This window comes from Pezoporus occidentalis, unplaced genomic scaffold (assembly GCF_034315485.1).
Source record: "Pezoporus occidentalis ecotype Australia unplaced genomic scaffold, CSIRO_AGI_Poc_V1 ctg68, whole genome shotgun sequence".
NCBI classification, from domain to species: domain Eukaryota; kingdom Metazoa; phylum Chordata; class Aves; order Psittaciformes; family Psittacidae; genus Pezoporus; species Pezoporus occidentalis.
Genome location: NW_026916030.1, coordinates 4,579,936 through 4,597,133, shown reverse-complemented (window position 1 = coordinate 4,597,133; position 17,198 = coordinate 4,579,936). Strand labels below are relative to the sequence as shown.

Below are 17,198 nucleotides of genomic sequence, written 5' to 3'. Positions count from 1 at the left end.
TCCCTCCAAATTCTCTCTTGAGGGCTGAGCTCTAATCAAATGAATTTATCCATTGGCCAGCGAGGAATAACAGCAAATCTGAAGTCCTGAAAGCTCATGGAAATTTGCCCACATGAAGCATAAAATGTTTAAATACAAAGGAGAAAATGGATTTGTAAACTGGAAAAACAGGCTGTAACAGAGAGCACAACAAAAGGGAGAAAAGGGTCTGGAGGATACTGCAACGCAGCTCCCATACAAGGGGTTGTCTGAGAAAAGCAGTTTCTTCTAATATTACTGGAAAGGCATTTTACGCTGAAAATGAAATCCAGACAGGATGTTACTGATGGTGCACATCTTATTTTCACTAAATGATGAACCTTCATGTCCCATGAAATACAAAAGTAGAGAGCTGCATTCTATTATATTCAGCAAAGGTGTTTTTTCCCCCTTTTGTTTAAATACATTCATCATCAAAGGTATAGTGCCCTTGAGAAGCTGAGGCAGTTGCTTGTATTGCTGTGCAAGGAATTGAAGATACTTACTGAAGTTTTTATGAACAATGATGCAGAGATGTGTAGCAAGTCTTTCAAGACCCCCTATCCATCTATTCAGAGCTGACACTTAAGCTGTAAAGAGACATCCTTGTCAAACTACTTGCATATTGCATATACAATGAGATAGCTCTTCATTTCTAGCACAGTGGTTGCAGGAGTTAGAATTTAAAGCAGAAGGGCTCTAGACTTCTTATTTCTGCCTCTTGTGGCTCCATGTGCAGAAATCACATTGGCAATAATGAAAGTTCAGCGTTTACATCGAATGCACGGTATGTGAGAGGGAGTGAAAATGTTGTGATGAAAAAGAGCCTGGCTAGACATCCTATGCTTCAGAAACTGTTAGTGTGCTGTGAGTCGAGGGGGGAGTGAAGGGATGATACCTGTTTCAGATACAGGTTGCCCCCATGCATCCTTTGTTCTTTGTCCTGCTGTTCAGCAGTGACACTGAGGAAAACACATTTGTATGTACCACACAGATCTACAGTACAAGAGAGAAGGCTATTTCAGTGGCTGATTTCTGAAAGTCCATAAGAATAATAAGGTTCAGTTCAGCCTTTAGCTACGTAACCAATGTTTTCATCTTATGATGCCTTTTAACCTTATAGACCTCCTACGTTCACTATGATTTTATTTTACTAACAGTTTTCCTAACTTCTCCCTATCCTTTACACACACCGATTACTGTTCCATAGAATACTTTCATTTTTAATGCATGTGACCCCCTCACACACAGTTTACAAGCAGGAAGAATTATTTATCCTCTCAAAAAATAACAATGGTTGCTACTAACCAGATTTTGGTCTCTGATGCACAGTCAGGAAAGGGTGGCTCAGGTGTCTTCTATAGTTTATAACCCAAGAACTGAAGTAACTGGAGGTCAATGCCTAAGTTGACAGGAAGCTTTCTTCTATGAGTATGTATTTCAAAGCAAAGCGCAGGCACCAATTATGCTGGGTTGCTAGAAGAGCTCCATCTTCATGGCAGCTGTGTCTGTGACCTTCTCGTCGTCAGCTGTATAAAATGATGTGAAAATGGATGTTCACAATTCATTGTCTAAATTTGCTTAGTTAATATAATGCAAGGTTGACTAGTTAAGTAGTTCCCCCCACAAGAAAAATCTCTGGGTAACATGAGCATCACCTAAACCAACTTGTTCCCTGCAGGAACTGGCAAGATTTCTTAGAACAACAACAATCTAGGCAGCTTTTTTACAAATCAGCATAAAAAATGGTTTTCTGAAGAAGAGCTCCCAGGTATAGCACAGCTGTTTTAGAGGCAAGCAGGAGTTTAAGATCTCCTGCCTGCATGGGAGCAGTGCTGTTCCCCCAGCACCATTCAGAGCAGCAGTAGCACTGCACATCAGCTCACTCTTACACAGGCAGCCTCCAACAGCTACTTCAGCAGCTGGAAACCTTTAGAGGTGCTTTATAAATATGCCCACTCTTACAGCAGGTGCCTCATCCTATTCCACCAGGGAATTTTCCTGCATCTGCTCCACAGAGAAACCCATGCGAGGCTGAAGGTCACAGCTCTGAGGAGTCCTTGCGTTAGGTGACCTCAGCTAGGATGTGGTCCCGGGTAATGTCTAATGGGTTTCACATGACTCAGGTTTTCCTCCTTTGTCCTTCCCTCTCCTTCACCGGTGTGCATTTTGCTAGTTAGTGGTTATACAGCAACAGCTGCAAAGTACCATTTTTAAGGCAAATTATTATTAATATCCCTTTGCCAAATTGCCGCAAACTATTGAACATCCTTCTCCCAAGCAGCCTGGGCTCTGCAGCCCTCTGAGGAGAGCATGCATTTTAATCTTTCCATGCATTCTTACCCTAAAACAGCAGTTTGTAAGGACAGAAGCAAGGAGCCGTGCCTGCCTGCCAGCAGAGGCAAGAGCTGCTCCCAGCTCAGCCCAGGCTCCTGCTCACACACCGGGTGCAATTATGCTGCAAAAGTACAGAAGGCAAATTCTGCTGTAGTGAGCAGTGCTTCTGCGATGTGGCAGTTCAGTAGGTGGCACAGGGAAGCTAATGCTCCGCTGCGATACTAGAGGGCACTCTGATCCTGGCAGTTTTGGCTTCCGAGAGGGCCGAAGCGAAAACTGAAGTGTTTGCTATCTGCGGCCATTAAAGCTCTCCCGGCACTTAGTGCAAAAATTAGTGCTAACCCCTGGGTCTTGAACAAATTAATTGGTGGAATTACATTCTGCTGGTGTAGATATCCCCCCCCTTATGCTTAAAGTCCAGGATGCTTCTCCGTTGCCAAGCCCTGAGCTACTGCATCCTGCTGTTGGAGGGGCTCCGCTTCCAGGAAAGGAGCAATTATAATGCTCGGAGGGAAGGGGAGCAAGAACCATTATGACAACTCGGGAACTGTTTTAAAGCTATCACTTAACAGTAATGTGTTCATTAATTGCCAGCCAGACCACTGCCTGGCTTCATTTAAATAACCCAATGGTTTCCTTTTATTGTGGCAGCATAAGGATTCATCCTGTCTTTTGGGTACGCCAACATCAACTTTTTCTGTGTGCCTGCGGAAGGATGCACACCTATCCAAGGGTAGGAGAATTCCTGCAGGTGCTAAAACAAAGCTGGTTTTAACAGAGTCTTTTCAAACATATTCAAAAATAGGAATATGCTATTCTAATTTAAAACACTCTGATCGATGTGACCTATAGATTAATAGGTTTCGGTGTCTGTCTCCTTAGATACTCTTCATACACCCATCACTGTAATTTATAATTCAGTATTCAACTTGAATTAGTAAGATGTAAACTGAAACAACAACAGACTGACAAGTAAACAAGACTTCCCGATTTAAATGTAAAATGTTTACCCTGTATGCAGAATCAAGCTCTCTGCTCTCACAATATCACCGCCAGATGAAATACAGATAGAACGACAGGGAATAAGTGGAGAAGGGATCTAGAGAGGTCACCTAGTCCATCTCCTTCCCCCGGGGTAGGATCAACCCTACCTAAATCGCTTCTGACAGGAGTTGCTCTAACCTGGTCACCCCTGGAGGTTTTTAAGGAGATTCCACAAGCTCCCATATGGTCTGTCAGCTATTCTTACAGATGAAACATTGTCCCCAAAGTTTATCCCAAATTGCTGCTGTTTATCCCACTACTCTGTCCTACTCTGGTGGATGCAGGCAACAGTTTACTACTATTGTAGCATCTTTTACATTTGGGAGATTATTGCTGTGTTTTCATTAGCCCTAATCAATCGACTGCAGTTCTTTCCTCCTCAATAGGTTTGCTTCCTAGAATTCTGACCTTTCTTTCATTTCTCTGTATTTTTCTAGCAGAAACCTGACCAAACCTGCTCCTCCCCAATACTCAGTACAGATGGGAGCAGGTACCACACTCTCTATACACACAGTGATGCCAGCTTTGGTTTTCTCACACTAGGGTACCACAGTTGGTTCAGGGTTAATGTCTTCCCCAAGATATTACCCCTTTTCCTTAGAAATGCTTCCTGCACAAGCCATTTCCCAACACACATTTCAGTAGTTCTTGTACACTCTGCTTTGCTCTTGTGCTTTTCGAATGTCAATCTATTCTTTCCAGCCTGTTCCTTCAGTTTATTAAGGTTTTTGAGTCTTTCTCCTGTTCTCTGAGAGCACTTGCAGCCCCTCTCAGCTCAGTATTGTCAGCAGATGCAATAAGTCTGCTCCATATTCCATTACCCAAGTCACTAATGAGAATATTGAGCAACACCAGACCCTGCACAGACCCCTGCAGCACTGTACTCAAGCCATCCTTCCAATTCGACAGTAAACAGCCGATAGCTTTTCAGTATGCTTTCCCAGCTGGTTTGGTACCTTAGAGCATTTCTCCTCGACCATATTCCCCCACCTTGCTTCTGGGAACGCCATATAGAAAGAGTCTCAAAAGTCTTAGTGCAGTCAAGACATATTCACATCTCCAGCTTCTCCCTCTCTCAGACCTGCTGCCCTGTCACAGGGAAATTAGAGTGGTTTGACATGATTTATTCTTGACAAAACCACAGCTTGTGGGGCTACTATATACCTTATACCTCTCCTCTGTCCTACTGAGTAAGGGACAAACTCCCAGCTCCAAGAAGGACTTTATCATGTCCACATTCCACCCAGCACTCAGAAACAGTGGAAATATAGTTGTGTTAGTGCTCACTTGGGTCAGCAGTGGTTTATGTCCACTGGGAGCTGCAAACGCAGAACACAGAACAGAGTACAGGGATATCACACATGAGTTTGAGCTTCACACGCCCCAAGTACCACCACATTGTGTACACACAGTCCTCTTCCTCTCTGAAACTGCATTATCTGGTGCTACATCATCTCATTAGTATCCTTGGTGCAATGGGTCAGATTCAATATTGGTGGAAACAGGTATAATTTACACGCTGAAGGGAGCTGGAAGAAGGCGTAAATTACTCAAGCACAGACTACCTCAGATACACTTAAAATTCACTCAGAATTTGGCACCAGATATATAGGAGATAATCAAGTTTTCCTCTTTGAGAGCCTGTATATTTAAACCTGCTGTGTTTAATTTTTGCAGTCACAATAATGCTCATTCATAAATATTTCCTAATATTTGATCCTATTAGTATGTGCAGTGCAGTGTTTGATTAATGGACTAGAACAATGGGATCAAATATATTTTTAGCTCCAGAATACCACTTTGTAATGCCTAATATTTGATATTACAGATAGGTTTGTCATCCGACTAGATGTGATTGCACTTGAATTCTGAGAAACTCACATACAGCCTTGGATAAGATGTGAATTTTGAGACCTAATTACACAATATGCTGGACCAAACCTTGAGGTTTGCACATTTCCAGCACTCAGCTCCTCACAGCTCAGATGCAGATGCTGTTTCTTGGCCCTCTCTCTCAGGAATTCATGACATATTCATCAACTTGTAGTATCTAAGAGCTCTGTCCGACTGTATTTGGAGGACCTTAATTTGACTCCGGGAGGAGTTTAACAATATTAATAACTAATATTGAACTGGATTCCTGGTGGGAATGCTAGGACAATACCCTTTGATCACAGCATTAATCTGGTGCAATTGTGTTTATATCAGCCTTGTTCATCTCATGTGTGCTTAGTGCCATCTTGGCATGAATATGAAATATGCAAATCTGGGGGATACACGTTAATAGTGGGTCCATCTGCTAGGATCTTTTATTAAAGAGAAGTGTGAATGCAGTTGCCATGCAATACACTCTTACACACAAAGACCATGAGTTACGAAAACAAGAGAAAACATCTCATGCTTTTTGCCTTATTGGTATTTCACATTCATCGCTTCTACAGCCCATTTTCACTTTAATTTAGGAATTTTCACAAAAAAAAATGAAATTTGGGTGGAAAAGCTCAACAGTTAGCACTGACTGTGCGCATACACGCACGCACATCTCTTCCTCTCTAGTGACAGACAGGATATTACTTTTCCACTGCATATGAAATTAATACCAGAAGCACAAGAATGTAAATTCCAACCCTTAAAGCCTGATCTGGATCTTGCTTCTACTACTTAAGACAGCTATAACCTAGAGGAAAGCTAGGTTCAAGTTAGGAGGAAGATAATCCAGAGCTGCTGAACAGAGTCAAGCCCAAACTACAGCTCAGCCTGGAACATGAAGTCATAGCCCAGTACCTGCACAGGATATGGATGAACTACTGTGTGCTGCTGTTTCACTTTTACTGTCATAAACAACTCTTTCAACTCTATCCAAATGAAAAGCTCCTATGGCTCGTTGTTCCTGTGATCTGCTGTGTCCTTAGCTTGTCTCTCCCTTGAATGTGTGCCCTTCCGTGCTAATAGTCTGGGGGGAGCATGCTGTAATTTATTTAACAGTTGGCAGGTCAAACCTCTCTGCCCTAGGTATGCAAGTGCTGATTCGGATGTGGGATGGATGACATATGTCCTGACGACATAAAGTCAAAGTATCCATCTTGATGAGCCTTCTTGTCCAGGAACTGCCTTTTGCCCACCAGCCTAAAGGTATGGGGAGCTTTCAACAGCATAGCTAGCTCTGAGTCTCACACTGATCCAAGAAGGCTGGATGGAGCAATCGCTCCTTGGTTCAAGGGCACTGAGATCTGAAGGAAAAAGAGGGCCCGTATTACCCTCCTTGTTTCACAGATATTCGAGTAGGCAGGAGTAAGCAAGAAGAAGGTTTTTTTTCATGTCTTCAATATGCAAATAGATTAGTGAGCTCAGCTCTCTATTCATTCCTTCCAACATACATGACACAGATGATGCTGTTCCCATTGTCAGACTGAAACTGGGGGCTTGAAAATTCACTGAGTTTCCATCTGCGTAAAGCTGAGATGGTGGCTGGGTAGGGAATGTCACTGCGCTGGGATGTGTCAGCTCCACTGCCTACATCCTCAGTTCATCAGCTGTGTTTGGGATCTGAAACGCCAGTTACTCCTGCACAACTGACTCTTAGTGCTACCTGGTGTGGGCTCATTTGTATCTACCCAGGGACTGGCACCTTTCTCCCCTGTGTAGGCACAGCTACTGTAATTGGGCTAGAGCCAGGGAAGCTGCTGAAGTGAGTACTCGACCAGCACATGACCCAATAAAAAGTTAAGTGTTGAGATTGATTATTTAGGTATTTATGAAGTTCCAGTGATGGAAATAGCCTATTAGCATAACTGGGTCAATTATTTGGCAATCAGCACATGTGTGCCTGGGAGGGGAGCATGGGCATGTGCCTGCTGGTTTTGTGCTGCTGAACATATCACCTGCTTGGAAGAGAATAAACTGTTTATCCCAGTGCTAAGGGAAGAGAGAGGGAAAAAAAGGAACAAGTCAACCTTCCACAGCTCGCTGATGATGCATTTTCTGCATCAAATTGTCAGCATTTATTCAATTACTTTGCTCATTACGAGTGTGTTCTTCAACCAGTAACCTAAAAACCCTCCCTGCTGCTGTCAGCTCCAGTGCAAGTGACACGTTCCTTCCTCAGGTTAAAAAGCAGTTGTGGAAGGCATCTCCTCCCAGTGTGAGACTCGGGGCTGCCGAGGAAGCTCCGCTCCCCATCACCCTGAGGGACAACACTGAGGCTTCCCATGGGAATCGATCCATGGGTTGGGGTGAGCCTTCCGTGGGGTGTCAGGAGTTGTTTTTAAAGCACAGACGTGCTCTGAGGCAGGGATTAGAGGGATTTGCAGGGGTCTGTCAAGGATACGGAGGAGATCCCCAGAGCCAAAACCGTATACTCAGACGCTTCCATTTTAATAGTAAGTTAAAAGGAAAGTTCCCCTTCTGAGGGGTTGTTAATTATAGATCCCTCCCTTTAAGCGCTCCTCCTGTTTTTATCCATGCTCACTCCCCCACAGTTGGTAACGATAAGGAAGGCTCTACCTTCCCCAAAATCAAATCAATCTTAAATGCTTCCTGAGCTGATTCACTTGGCTAAGCTCTGATTTGATATATGAAACAAGAGACAAGGCAGAAGACAAGGCAACAGAAGGCAACATATTTTCCCTGTGTCAAGGTGAAGTACTTCCCATCACCCAGCCCCTCTCTGCTGGGGTTAATGTGCATCAATAATATTCAAATGATCAAAGTTTTCTCAGCAAAAGCAGTACTGGGGCTTCTTTCTGACTTGTCATGCTTGTTTTCCTTAAAGAGGCAATGACCTGCTGTAGTTCGGGCTTGCAGCTTGGCACGCAGGAGCGTTCTGAGAGGCGTTATCTCCCTAACAGAACAGCAGCTTCATGTTTCCCTGCACAACAACCTTTCTTAGCCTAAAATGCTTTGCATCCCATTTCCTTGATCTGGCTAAGTGCTTGCATGCTGAAGATCCCACCCTCCCTCCAGCTGTCCTTCTGGCAGGAAAGAGACGGCATCTTCTCTTGGGAGAGTACAGTCACTGCTCCTTTGGTTATCTAATCAGGGAGGGCAAAATTCACCCAGGGCCCTCTAAAACCATCTAAGCTGCAGAAAACGCATCTGAAGGCTTGCAGAGAGGGTGTGAGGCAGGGAGCCGGGGGAAGCCTCCCCTCCCAGAGCAGATGCTCTCTGCCATCTCCACAGTAGCTTTCACAAAGGAAAAAAGACTGTAGGGTACCCCAGGGACTGAAGCATTCAGCTCTTCCCTCTCCTGCTCGCAGGGGTGTGTGTATGTGTGTGCCTAAGAGCAAAGGACCTGCGAGTCTGGTCCCTTGTGCAGGGAGGGCATGGAAATAAATATTCCCCCACCCACCCTGTGGACTGCGTGTACCATCGCTGGCTGTTGCTCAGTTTCTCAGGCTTTGTGTGGGTTTCCCAGCATTTCTGCTAACTACAAAATATTACGTCTCCCTTCCTTTTAGAACTCGGTGATTTGGTCCTTGCACCAAGCACAAGGAACTGGGAAGCACGGACCTGCCCCTTCTGATCAAGCTTTCTCCACATTCAGCTCGCTAAGAACAAAAGGACAGTGCAAGGGTGGTGAGATGAGACAAATCCCCTACCCGAAAAGTGCAGGGTTCAAGCAGCTTTCCCTCCCATCATCCATAACTTCCCAAACAAAGCACCTTTAGTCATTTCTCCCCTTTTCCCTGCAAACTTCATCCCTGAGGTCACGGCAGGCTGGAAAAAGCCCCTGCCGGAACAAGGGGTCCACACTTGTCAAATACAACCCTTTGCAAAGGGGTCTCTCACCTGCTCCTGGGCTCGGAGCACAATTACAAGCTGTGTGTTTCCACCTAGTAAAATGCTTACTCACTTGCAGTAGGCACTTTGACATCCTTGGCCGCACATTGCTAGATAAGGACTATAAAAAGAACGCATTGCAATTATAGGTGATACAGCAACATGCATCCCCAAATGAAAGGTCCTTCATAAGCCTGGTTATTATTCTGGCAGTAATCTTGGATCTCTCTCCACGGACTCAACTCAGCTCAAGTGTTAGCAAGCGCATCGCCACCGCGAACGGGGACTGCGAGGTGTCACGTTTACCTTCTGTTCTTTCTGTACATCCTCTATCATCCCAAGTCAGGAAAACACTTCCCTCTTCTTCTGCGCATGTCAAAAGCACCATTTGCCATTTAGATTTCGGGAGCTGAACACAGCCATCGTATAAACAGGTGCGAGCCCGCATATGTCAATAGAATTACACCTGCTTATAATGGGTTTACATTTGGCCCTGGAGCCCCGGGGATCCCTCTGGGAGTAGAAGCTGTATTAAATATTAAGGGCCTTATTCTCCACCCCTGCCTACACTGTAGTAATTAAATCTCGGTGCAGACCCATTGATTTTCAACCACGCTCTCCTTGTGTGAGAAGGGAGTGCTCAGCACAAGCCAGGGGGCAGAGGTGTCCCCTCAAGGTAAAGCACATCCATCTCACTCCTCCCAGCAGTTTCACCCAGATGGGAATGACACCCTCAGTAAGTATTTGCAGAATGCACTGGGTAAAACAATGCAAATGGTCTAAAATTAAACATACACCGCAACTCTTCTCCATCCCTTTCCCACCCAGGACAGCAACGCTGTTTTGCATCGCTTCCTTTGGGCTGCGAGTGCCACAGACCATCTCTCTCCCTTCCCAGCCTAAAGACCCTGGGAGCCAAAGCTGTGGGTTCACTCCAAGAACAAGAGCAGCTTTCCCATCCTTGAAGCTTGTTCCTGGATCTCCTGAATCACTGCATAACCTTGGACAAGCCCTGCAGCTGCTGCCAGCCTCTCTGGGGGGTTACTCTGATTAGTTAAATCTGGTGATTTGCCTGGAGCTAGCACCTTTTACCTGTGTCTATGCAAGTCTTATTCCCAGCTTCTGATCTTTTGAGCTTGCAGGGCTGAGAAAAAAACGACTTGGCTTTTGCTTTAAATGCCATGTAGTTTAGAAGTGTGACGACTCACACTGTGCTGTTATTCTTTCCAATTGAAACCTAATGATGCGTGCGTATCACTTAACTCTGATGTCAATAATCAGCACACCACTTGGTCTTTGCCGTGGCTATTAGGGGAAATGAAAATGAAATACCAACTCCTTTTTATCCAGTTACTTTACCATAATAACTAATAAAGGAGTAATAAGTGCGACGTGGGGAATTTCCAGGGGAGTCATTACTACAGAGAAGACCTAAAGGCACAAAGTGAAATCCAGGAATATTAGCCAGCCTTGAATTCCCAGCCAATGCTTCCCACTTCAGTAATACTACTGCCATAAAACAAGCGTTTACAGGGAAAGTTACCATATAGAAAGTATCGGTCCATGCCCTGATCAGAGGAACAGAGATGGAGCCAGGATCAAAGACAGCCTTGCAGTAAAGACCACCCTGGTCACCAGTGGAACATTGAGGCTGGGCCACAGTCAAGATCTCACTTATGCTCCAATATAGGGGAAACGTTTCCCAGAACAACTCTAAATCACCTCTGCCCAGTCACAGGGTGGATTGTGCGTTTTCCAGGGCCTTGTAGGTGGGAGAAGCCACATCGGGACCTCAGAGCAATGAGGAAAAGGAAATCATCTACAGAAATACTGAGCTGATGAAGTTGCAAAGCACACACAGGTTGGACAATGCGCTTTTGGGCTGGAAGTCATTGAATTCTTGGTTAGGAAGGAACAGCCATTTTTTGGTGGTTGTGTACATAGGGGGCTATGGGGATTCTCTGCTTTCCCTCCCCATAAATGGACTGTCATTTATCCATGTGCATGAACACCGAAGAGTTGACTTAAGCAACACCTATAGCTTCTGCATCCCTGCGCTGGAAGGTGTTATCACACCTTACATCCCCTGCGTTACCAAAGAAAAACCTGGTTTGGTTAAATCCCAGAGCACATTCCCACAGCATCTCCCAGCCATCTGATTTCCCCATCTCCGAATTCCTGCTTTGTTTATCCTATTAATTCCAACCACCCCCTCTTCCCCCAACACACAGGCACGCAGCCTCATTTACAGCATCTTCGCCAGCAGAAGCCTCCCCAAAATATTCAGGGCACACCAAGCAAGAACTTACACGTGTGGGGAAACCCTCGTGACTGGAGCTTCCCCCCCCCCCCCGCACAAACATGGTCTCATGATTTTTATTTTTATGGGGTTTTTTAAGCTTTTATAGGAAGAATTTTTAAACAAGACCCTTTCAGGAGCGGCATTCCCAGCCCTGCCTTTCCCCAGCCGGAGGTAACCGGGACAGCACGGATGCTCCTGCCCCACCGGTACCCACGGAGCCGGCGGTGCTGGAGGCTCCCGCTCGCAGCCTCCTCTTCCTCGGGTGGTTTTCCTCCCTCCCCCTTTCCTCTTCTCCCCCCCTTCCCCGCTCGCATTTCCTCCCTGCACCTTTAAGAAGCACATTGCTCGCCGGTGGGATGGTGTGTGCTAAAGCTGCACAGAGGAAGTTACGCAGCCGGGATCAGGCACGGAGATAAAAGCTCCGATTGTGATTGAAAGTGAGAGCGAGAGGGATTTCAGCCTCGGCATTAACTTGCGAGGGGAGCCGGGGATTGCACAAAGCTCCCCCGGCCATCTGCCCTTGGGGGGCCGGCGGCGCCGCGGCAGCCCGCCGGGCTGGGGGGGCGGGGGATCTGTGGGGTGTAAAGGGGGGGTCCCCCCCAGCCCCGAAGTTCCCAGCTCCGCCGAGAGCCCCGCGCCGCAGAGCTCCCTCCGGTAAGGACCTGCAGCGCCGAGCACCGGGAGAAGGGGAGGAAAAGAGGGAGGGAAGGGGGGAACGGGGTGGGGGCAGCCCCATCTCCCAGACCCAGCGTGACCCCCGCGCCTCCAAAGTTGTTCCGAGGCTCTCCCGCTGTGCGTGCGATCCCACGGGATCCCCACAACGGGATGGGGTTTATTTCCCGGTCTCCGGAGGGAACCGGGAGGCGAGGGATGGAGGCGGCGGGGCTGGGGTTGGGATGTGGGGGGGGGCGGAAGGGGACTCGGCCCCTCCCGGAGCTCCCGGTGAGTCCTTCGGGATGAACCAACCGGGGGATGGAGCGGTTCGCCCGGAGCCGCGATCGCACCGTGGGGAGCGGCTGAACGGGAGCGAAGCCCCACGAGCGTTGCGGGGGAGAGCGCGGTGCCCCCCAGGGCTATGCCGCGGTGTTTGTAGGGCGCAGTCGTTCCCCCCCCCTCCCCGGAACGCAGGGTGGTCCCCAACTTTGGCTCTGAGTGCGAGGGGAAGGGATGCTCGGAAGGGGAAAAAGAGGCAAACTCGCGCTCGGGCAGCGGGGGTTTGAGCGCGGTTGGGGTTCGTTTGGATGGCGACACTTGTGCAAGCAAATGGAAAACTCCTCCGTGGAGTTTACTTTCTCATCTTCATTCCAGAGCAGCTCAGTTGTTGCTCAGCGTCGTCCCTTTACTTCAATAGGGTGTTAATCCAATAATAATAACAATAAAAGAGAAGGAACCAGCTAAGCCAAGATGCAATCTAATTTTGTGTTTTTAATACTCTGGCTATCAGTCCCCAGTGATTGCTGAGTACTCTTCAAAGAAAACAAAGAACATTGATTCTATTTGTTCCCATGGACTGCAGTTTCTTAATAATACTGGGTGAAGATTTCCTAAGACCCAAGCCAAATCAAGCAGGGCAAAACCTGGAATTGAGGGAGCCTCTCCCCCAGCACCGTTTGCGCTGTGCTGGCTTATTTCAGAGCAACTCTTTCTGCAAAGGGACAATGCTGGGGAGTGTTGCACCACAGACTTCGCAGGGGACCCGCACGCTTGGCTGCTTGACTGACAGTAAATACATTTTCCAGTGCATTTTTAGTTCCCTGGGAATCTGTGACATTTAGACGGCATAACAAGGCACTAATAGATATTATAGATCCTTTCTTCCCGGGTTTTTCCCTAACAGCCATTCAAGTGCAAAACGTAATAGTTAAGGCTATGAAAATAGATCCATAAACTTAACACTGGGGTCCTCATTAAAACCACCCTGCCTGTTTCCTATACGATGCCGGTCTCACGCTCTCCGCTGTTATTAGGCACTTGGCTGTGCCCAGTTTGATGTAATAATTAGGAGCTGACTCGTTGTAACTGAGAAGACAGCTCTGATGTCAGCGGGACTTACAAACACTGTCACACTGCTTTATTATTTTTACTACATCTACTCAGAATGTAAAAATAGCAGCCAGTCTATTCTTTCTTTGGGAGTTTATTCGGGTCCAACGCCGCTGTAATAGGCTCTCCTTTGAGAGCTGGCGACGAAGCATGAGAGACAGCTTTCTCTTTTCTGAACTCATTCATCTCAATCAGCAATCTTTCAATCAAAAAGGGGGGGGGGGGGAAAGGGAGGAGGTAGCACAGTGACACGAAGCCCCCCCCCCCAAACATGGATCAATGCATCTGTTAACCTGGAGTTGCTGAGTTTGAGTAACTGAGCTTTATGAGAAAGCAGATGCTAGAGGTGCTGTTGAAGCAGACATCCCTAAATTGTGGAAGAAAGTTGGGGAATTGACTAGAGAGGGAATTATCCAGAGCTGAATTTCTATGCTGGATCTGTGCCTCCCACCTTCTTGTATGAGAGCTCCCCCCTGGATCTGACACTGAGGCAGGGTTTGACTGGGTTTATTACTATTTTTTCCCCAGTTCTTTGTCATTTTGTTTTGCAATTACTGAAGATTTTTATAGCTCTGCTGGAAAGACAACAAAATTGCAGAAATGTTGCTCTAACCTGAAATGAACACTGGGAAGGTCGTTGCTCTGTGTATTAGGTGAACCTTCACAATGTTATTAGGACTTTAAATTGTTTTTTATTAAACGTTATTGTTCAGATAAATCTTGTGTGAGGACGCTGGACAATGTATCTGTCTCCCCAGCTGTCTTACTTATTTGCTTATCTTTTTAAGACCAGCTATTTGTCTGTCTGTCCCTGCTCTGTGTCTGCATATTCTCCATCTTCTAATGACCTATAGCTGCTGCTGGATATTATTTGAAGACCCATTAGAGCTCTTGTTGTCCAGCCGCTGTTACAAACCAGATACCTCAAATGGGGCAGTGCTCCTTCCCATCTCCCACACAGCAGAAAACCCATAAGCATCGTATTACGGATTTCTTTTTATTAAAGTTGTAGATCTCCCTCTTACAAACCCCTGGCTTGTGGCTTGGGAAGCCCAGCTGAGGGCTGCATCTCCTGGGGGACCCCTGTTCTTACAAGTCTTGTTGCTTCAAGTGTCCCCTTTTGCTCCCAGCTAATTTGTCTTCCAATTTGTTGCAGGTGCAGCCAGATAATGAACGTTCCCTTTGCCCTGACCATGAGAGAGAGGAAAGACCTCACGTAGCAGCATGGCTTGCAGCTGAGGGCTTTGGGGAACTCGGTGCTCAGTTGCCAAAAGGCAGAGTCAAAGAGAAATCCCTGCCTGTGAGTGCCTCCCCACCACTGCAAGAGGCAGAGGGAGAAGCAGCACGACCAGCGCTGCTCTTATGAACCCACTGAGCACCCAGATCACTTGGACATCATCACCCAACGTGTTCATGTTGACACAGACACCCCTGGGAGAAAGGGATTTTAGCTCCAAAGGGTCTCTCTTATCACAGTTGTACTGATGACCAGATGCTATATCTATGTATTAATCTTCAACACCCCGCCCCCAATAGTTCTTTAAGGCAGACCACAGTTTAAGGCACTTTCCACAGCGACGCATTTGTGGCAGACAAGAAGGTTGAGGAAAACCTGATCCAGCACCATCTCACGGCCTCTGCAATTTAATCCTATCAAATTTCATCAGCAACTCAGAACTTGATCTTTCTATTGATTGACTGGAGTCACCTTTAGATATTTTCATGCTGATTTGGAAGCCTTTTCATACAATAAAAGGAGGAAAAAATGAGGCTAAGGGAGACTTCTGACCACTGATCAGCAACTCCAGCCAAAACTTTCCCAATCAAGTGAATTGCAGAGTTGGCTTCTGTGCCGAGAGAAAACTTTCCACATCCAAATACAGCGTGCTGAGTGGGATCATTCCTGTTATCATCTGGATCTCCCTTCGACTGGATCATATTTAGATGAGCGGTTTCCATGCTGATCCCGAGAGCAACCCCTAGCTCAGTCGCTGCCTTCCTTGGGGCTCTCGGCACTGCCCTCAACCAGGGATCCCACACTTGGGCACAGCTGCCATGCTCTACCTGGTTGCTCTCCTCTCGCACTGTCTCCCCTTGGCCATGGGACAGTATGACATTTGCAAGTCCTGGGTGACCACGGATGATGGACCGTCATGGGAGTTTTATGCTTGTCAACCCAAGGCCATGCGGATGAAGGATTATGTGACCGTCCGGGTGGATCCAGCAGGAATCACTTGCGGGGACCCGCCGGAGAGGTTCTGCACCCATGTAAGTGTTCTCTTTGTTTGATGTGTTCTAACAGACTCGGCTTGCAGGTGGCCAAAGGCAGTGCCCTGCTGAGATGCCATTATGAGGACATTTCAGTTCAGGGTGGCAAAGGGGGGCTGCTGCCTTGAGCTCTCAACCTGGGGTCTGCAATGGGGAGAAGGCATCCTGCCCATCCCGGTGCTGTGGTGATGAGGCCAGCCCTACAGCAGGGATGGTGCTGGTATGAGGGAGGGCAAGGAGGAGCTGGGGAGAGCTCAGCAAGTCATGGCCTGGGGTTTGGGAAAGCTCTGCCCCCGGGGAGCACACAACTTGAGCCACTCCTCTGCTTGCTGAAGCAAGCAGATGCAGGATGTGTGCACCAGTCCCATCCCAAAAGGCTGCACTGGAACCAGGGTTTTACCAAGATGGGTACAGCATGAGTAAGAGCAAGGAGCAGGGTCATAGAGGCCAGTGTGGCCCCCATGCACCAGCACCTCGGGCAGTTGGTGACAGGCACAGATTTCACCGAAGTCCCTGAAAACGTGTTCCTCCCTCTCTTCCAGCCGCCACATGAGAAGTCTGTGGACAGACACTTGCCCTTGTAGTTAAAATCTTTAGCTTATTTTCTTTTAAATATTAATCATTGCATTTCATTCCGTGCACCACAAAGCTCAGCAGGAGCATTTGATTTATAATTCACAAGGCTTTACATTGTTAAAAAGAGTTCAGGGGTCAAAGCAAAGAGCAAAACACTATGGCTGTGATGTCCCCTCCCAGATGTCCTCCAGCAGTGGTCCAAGCGCATGTTTAAGGCACAGGGACCGAGCCAGCCCATGCAGACAGGGTTTCCACTGGTTAAGGAGTGCCTTCTAAAAGTAGTATATTATTCTTTTACTACCTGTAATGAGAAGGGGAGTTCTATCTCTCAATAAGTGGACCTAGTCCCATTTTCTATTGCCAGCGTTATCCATGCCTCAGTTTGCCACCTAGAAAATGCACCAATACCTAGAAAATACCCCAATACCTAGAAAATACCCCAATACCTAGAAAATACCCCGAGCCCAGCAAGCTCAGGGCATCTATTGAAATCCCAAGAGAAAAATGCTGCTTTGATACCAAGAGATGCCAAATATTTACAACCATCAGAACACGCTGCCAGTTCCCTCCAGCCTAAGGGGTCTCATTAAGCACCAAGGAAGACATTTCCACTAATTCCAGATAAGTAGCAGCTTTCCCTTTTAAAAGACCATTAGAAAAGAAAGATTAAGTCAAAGGTTGCAAATAAAACAGTTAACTGTTGATGGGTCAGTCTGTGTTTCCATTTATCTGACTGGCTGCAGAAGGATTATGAGGTGAACTCCAGATTGCATTCCACTACATTCACTGCAGGTATTTGCAAACTCTTTGTGTCTAAGGATGCTCCAGGCTT

The 17,198-nt window shown here is 46.9% G+C and overlaps 1 protein-coding gene across 3 annotated transcripts in view; it reads left to right on the top strand.

Moving 5' to 3' along the window:
- Nucleotides 1-11,604: 11,604 nt before the first annotated feature.
- The window catches only part of NTNG2 (netrin G2), a 44,981-nt gene continuing 39,387 nt past the window's right edge, over nt 11,605-17,198 (top strand). The window contains exons 1-2 of one of the 3 annotated variants that reach the window (XM_062641527.1): nt 11,605-12,133; nt 14,679-15,790. In XM_062641527.1, the coding sequence (XP_062497511.1) occupies nt 15,578-15,790 (213 nt within the window). In that variant the 5' untranslated portion in view covers nt 11,605-12,133; nt 14,679-15,577. The remainder of the gene's footprint in view (nt 12,134-14,678; nt 15,791-17,198) is intronic. The other 2 variants (XM_062641525.1, XM_062641526.1) reach the window with 2 other exon arrangements.